General features: G+C 41.2%; 1 protein-coding gene across 1 annotated transcript; it reads right to left on the reverse strand.

The window, feature by feature from the left end:
• Positions 1-2,330: 2,330 nt before the first annotated feature.
• Positions 2,331-3,565, reverse strand: LOC308111875 (C-X-C motif chemokine 10-like). The gene is made up of 4 exons (XM_080466968.1): positions 3,434-3,565; positions 2,979-3,111; positions 2,817-2,894; positions 2,331-2,520 (listed from the first exon to the last, which is right to left on the reverse strand). The coding sequence occupies exons 1-4, from the start codon at positions 3,501-3,503 to the stop codon at positions 2,496-2,498; spliced, it is 306 nt and encodes a 101-aa protein (XP_080323094.1). The 5' UTR covers positions 3,504-3,565; the 3' UTR covers positions 2,331-2,495.
• Positions 3,566-6,000: the final 2,435 nt, after the last annotated feature.

Raw genomic sequence — 6,000 nt, forward strand, 5'->3', positions numbered from 1 at the left:
TAAGCAGTAGTATTGTAGCCAATCCCAGTAAATTCATGATGTTTAGATAGGGCTTAGACATTAACTGTGTGTGTTGTCTGCATCAGTTGCCGGAGATGAGATCCCGACTGGACAGTGGATGATCAGCCTTGAAGGCCACGTCATCTGTGAAGGCGTCCAACCAAGCGTCACCAGCGGGCTTGCTGCAGTGTTTGCCACCTATTATGTCTTCAACCTGCAATACCAAGAAGAGGCTGCAAGGACACTGGAGTTTGTTCAAAGGTAAATCCTCTGTTCGTCTTAAATGTCGTTTGTTGACTCTTAATTGCGCCTTAAGTCAGTTGCTGTTTATTAGTTCCTGTACCAACTTCATGATTGCTGTTGTTGGGTCTTTATAATAGGGAATAGAGACAGACACTGAGCATGTCTGAGAAAAATATAAAGAGAAACAGGGATCAAAGAGTTAGAATTGGACTCCAGACAAAGTGCCATAAAGGAAACACATTACATAATACACAAGTAGATATACGCAGCATTTTTATTTTGCTCTTGCATTTACCATTCTTCTAACAAAGTTCAATTAAATAGGGACTTCATATCACAAGAGAGTGGGATACAGAGATAGAAAGACATGTATGGACATCAAGGAGGGCTTCACTGTTTGACAATGTGCTTTTGTAAAGGGTTGAAAATGTGCTTAAAGATATTAAGTCAATGGGACTATACTACAATTCATTACGGGATTATGGTAGTAAAATAATTTTAATGTAGTTAAAACTACACAATGTGCCTAAAAGAGTGTTTTAAATGCCAATTTCATTGTATTTGACTGGATACAGTGTTAGTGTACTACTCAGAAAGGTCAGCAGAGGGCGCTTATAGCATGAGAGGAGCCTGAAACCTGCAAAGAATTGTAATTCTTTTAAGAATGCCTTCCTTTTTAAGTTTGAACATCAGAATTCAAAGAATCTATCTGCTTAATTCTGATGAAAGTGTAACCTAATCCTGTTTTCAATATTCAAGGATGCAAATGTCTCCAACCAAAGAACTTAGATACGGTTATAATGGCAACTCTGGTCCGGTGAATCCATGCTCCAGTTTTACTAAAAATAAAATAGTTGGTCAAAATAAATGATGCCATACGCACGTTTATAGGACAGATTATTATCATTATTATGATCATTGTTATGAATGCACATCTGAAGAATGTGACGAGGTTCCTTGTGAAGTTTAAATTATTTGGACTTACCACAACTAATGCGTTCTTTCCCCATTACTGCATTAGGCGCTTCATTGGTATCAATCCTGAGAGGGGAACAAAGGCCAGCCAGGGGAAGATGATCTCCAAGAAGACGGGGAAGTTGGTCCAAAAAAAGGCAGTTGCTGTGAATCCCTGTGTGGCCACCCTCATAAAAAAACTCACCGACTTTGAATGGGGGTTTTATGTAAAGTCACCGCACATCTCCACACAGGACCTCTCGGGGTAAAGCCAGATGTTCATGTTTTAACGTAGCAAGTCACAGATTGTTGAAAATGTTAATTGTTCAGATGAGTTATATTTTAAAAAACTTGAAATGTCTTAAGCGCTGAATGTTTTCAATGCAGCAGATGATTTAATTGAATGTTACATTGATTGACAAATATTGTTAGAGTATAAGAAAAATGGAAACTAAACTCAGGACACCAGGATGAGCTCCTACAAAATGAGATCCTGTTTAGGTTTGTACGTGTCAAGAATGTTACAGATTTAAATTTGTCAGGTATTTAAAGGTGTTTGATACTGAATTGTGCTTGATAAATAACTGACGTTTAAAAAGTCATCTGTTGTCAGTGTAATTTTTTATGCTCGCAATTTTCAGGAGTCATTATTTTGAGGTGTGACATTTTTTAAATGATTAGATTTCAGCAATGTTATCACACTATACCCCCATATTCTCTGCTATCCATTTTACATTAATAAACAGTTAATGAGGATTACAGTAGAAATAGTAAAATAACAGTAGAATACATTTTAGGTTTACTGTAGAATAACAGTGGAATGCTGGCAAATTTAGCTGCCAGCTCTTTACTGTAAATTTACAGGGAAAGAGTGCATGAGATGCCTCTCCCTTCCGCTTTGTACGAGAAGTTTTCTGCAGGTTTTATTTGAGATTTTTTTTTTCCGAACAGTTAGCCAAATCACAAAAAAAAAAAAAAAAAAATTCATAGCAAACTATTCCTGAACGTTCCACACATTCTGATGTGCTTTTTGAAACTGCCCTCTCTTTGTATGAAAGTGTAGTTCCTCCTCTGGCTGACTTTGTCTCATGTTGACGTACAGGAAGTGAAAACAAACCCTCAGAGGAGAAAGTTCAGTCAGGAAGGTTTTATTTGGAAAAGGATCATACGTATATACAGCAACAGGTAGAAATGTATAAGTTAGTGGTTGGGTCTGTACATGTGAGCTGCAGGAGGACTTCACAGTTTGGACGTGGTGTGCACACTGGCTGGACTCCATGTTTGAGTCTGACTGGACGCTACAGTTTCCTCTGCTGCGTCTGTCTGGAGAAACCACAGACAGTCAGTTAGTGATCAAATACAAGCTGCACACAGGAAACTGATCATCAGAAACATCTGAAGGTGAACAAGGGGAGGAATTACTAGTGAATTTATTCCAGGGCGCTCAGGAACCAAACACACAGTAGTCTCATGATATTACATTACATTAGATGAATTAATGGAATCATATTTGAAGTTTTGTGTTATAATGGTGTTATAATGGTGAAAAGGTTTTTCTGATATAACATCATACTGCGAACGTCATGTTTACATATTGTGACATAAAGTTTCCATCTCACCTGTGCTGTTGGAGAGCGAGCTGAAGCAAGGTGGAGTTGGGGTTCAAACACTTCTTCTTCCCCCCTGGGATGGTGAGGCTGTTGGAGGAGACAGATGAGTGTTAAGTGAACAGAGCACAGTGACGGGTCAGTCAAAGCAGCACGACCTCCTCTATGACTCACATGATCTCCACTTGAGGACAGAAGACACTCGGCTCGTGCACGTCCAGCTTGTACTCCTCCTGCAGAAACCCCCTGGGTGGTTTGGAGTAACCGTTTAAACAGAGACACGTACTGGACCTGCCGGCTGGTTGTCCTGCAGGAAGAACACACACCGAAACACACACTGAGGTTAGAACGCATTCACACACATTTACAAATATTTAAATGTAAAGTATCACCAATGCTGTGCAGGCTAAACAAAATATATTCTTCATTACAGTTCCAGGTTTCTGCTAATAGTTACAGCAAAAAATATGTAACTAGTTACTTGGTGAAGTTACTGTGGTAATAATGATCACTTTGTATTCTTGTAGTGTTAGTTTAATTATGAGCATGAGATGAGCTGTCAGCAGTGTGTGGATCAGTTCCTTCTTGGAGTGTTAAAACAAAGTTCAAGTGTTGCAGAGCGGCTGTACCTTGAGCACAGAGGACCAGCAGGCAGCTGAAGATGGCGATGGCGGCGGCCACGATGGCGGAGGACTTCATGTTGGTGTGTGCAGGCGGCTGGAAGCTGCTTCTGTTCGTCTGTCTGCTGTCTGCAGTCCTGATGGAGTGAAGCAGCACTCAGCCTCTCTCCTTTTATCCGTCACAGCCTGCGTTCACTTTCACTTTCCTCCATCACCTTCCCATTTCTCTGAAATCCAACGTCTTCCCACAATCCCTCAGTGTGCTGAAACCACAGTGCCATCCTGAGCTCCACAGTGAGGATCATCTATCACCTGTGTTTAACTTCAGAAAGCTCTCAGAACACGAGATGATATGATGCAGTATAACTTCATGTCAGGTGTTACTGTGAAGGAAGAGAACAGATCAGAAAGTCATTTGAAAGCATAAAGAAGACCAGTTGATCGGGATCTTTTCCAGCTCATTTTCAGGGTGATTTCCCTCAATGAGCTGTTCACTTTCAGTTCCCGTCTCTCTGGAAGTCTTCATTGAAACAGGAAACACGCAGCAACAGGACAGAATAAGCTGTTAGACAAAGACACACTTCAGGAAAAGCAAGTCTTCTGACTAAAAGTAAAAACCTGGATTCTGCTGAAAGTCTCAGACCAAACAGTGAAAGAAAGAAGAAACAACAAACTGTGGAATGACTCTGTTTGTTATGTGTGAAGAAACCCGTGGCGGGTCGTGCATTTCAGACCTAGGCCTTCACTAGTGCTGTTCTGAGTCAATCCATCCCTCAATAACTTTTTTATGGCTACAAGAGCCACATTATCATGCAGAAATGCAGTATGAAAAGCCTTCGCATCACAGATAGATACTCATGTAGCCTGCAGAATTGAATGCGAAGGCCTCAGGCAGATTTCTTTACCCCGGCTCCAGGTGACAGCTGAAATGTGATTGGTTAAAAGCTTTAATATAGAAGTACACGTCAGGAAGCAGCGCAGCCGGGGGAGAATCTATGAGAGGAAGCGGACAGACCGTTTAGAATTATCTAATAAGTATTCAGGGACAAAATATAATCAACATCAGTCTGTGATTCTGATATTTTTCTTAGCCCTGCAGAGAAGGCTTTGCAGGCCCCGACGCTCATCACTGGAAGAAACTCATTGTTCAGATGATAAAAGCACTTAATACAGTGATTTTAAATAGGGATGCACCGATATCAGTATCGGGTATCAGGTCTGATACTGCACGAAGTACTTGTACCTGGAAAATAAGATCCTGATTAAACATTATGACGGAACGGTTGACAGCTACACGTTATTCCCGCCAGTGATCATGAAGCAATTTATTTAATTTATTGGTACTTGGTATCAGCAAGTAGCTAAAAGTTAATACTCGAACATGTACTCGTCCTTTAAAAGAGTGGTATCGGTGCATCCTTATGTTTAAGCTAAATTATTGAACAAATATTCCCTTTGTATTCACTAGAAGTGCTGTTTATAGATTTCTATGACTTTCTCTGTCAGTTCTTCATATTTCGTGGTGAGTTTCAGTTCTCATAAAGTTCTTTGAACTTTGCCGCCTTCTTTCCCAGATTTCCTCATCGTGTGTCGTTTCATTGTGAGAGCTCACAGGAATCAATGGCAGAGCTGCTTCCACTTTCACTTCACATTTTGCTGGAAGTCTGCAGGATTCCACGGGTGGAAACAAAGAACAGACCCTGACCCGACAGCAGAGGCCGTTCGGTGACGTCATACGCTCTGAAATGTGTTTTCAGTTACAAACTCACACACACACACACACACACACACATACACACACACACACACACACACACACACACTTGCGGTTGACAAGCATTACCAGAGTAAGAGGAACAGAAGTCAATATTTGCTTTTTACAAATTCCACCCATCCATTTTCTCCCACTCATCCGTTTCCGGGTGGCGGGGGTGTCAGTCTGAGCACTGTCACCCAGATCACATTGCATCGATTAAGAACCTTTCCTGCAGGTGGTGAGCCCACGGGAAGGTGGCGCCCGGTGTGGGACATGAACCCACTACCTTGAGATTGCGAGTCCAACTGAGCTAGCCCGGGGCCTTTTTTTTTTTTTTTTTACAAATTTCTCTTTAAATTCGTCCTGTTGTGAACAGATCCACAACATGACAAAAAAATAAAACGATCATCATTTTGTTCATTCAGGAGAATCTAAAGTACTCTGGAAGTCGTGCTTCCCTCAACATGCTTCTTTAGTTTCAGATCCTTTTTCATTAAAAGTGGTTAAAAATGTGAAATGTGGCACTGAGATGGAATTGTGCAAAGTGTCTGTGCTTGAGAAGGAAACAGGATTTACTGCATTCAATGCAGGTGGTTGTTGTAGCTGCAGGTGTGTAGTTTGGTTACCATGGAGATGAAATCAGCTACAGGTGTGTACATTTATACTTCAGGATGTGGTCGTTTTCCAACGTTGTGTTGCAGAGGTGGGTCATCAAGGTGAAGAGGAATGGGCTCAGGACACAGCCCTGAGAAGTTCCAGTGCTGAGTGAGGCATGGCTGAACTAAAGTCAATAAACAGCACTGGTACCTGTGTTGTTTCC

Source organism: Lipophrys pholis (genome assembly GCF_963383615.2).
Source record: "Lipophrys pholis genome assembly, chromosome: 7".
NCBI classification, from domain to species: domain Eukaryota; kingdom Metazoa; phylum Chordata; class Actinopteri; order Blenniiformes; family Blenniidae; genus Lipophrys; species Lipophrys pholis.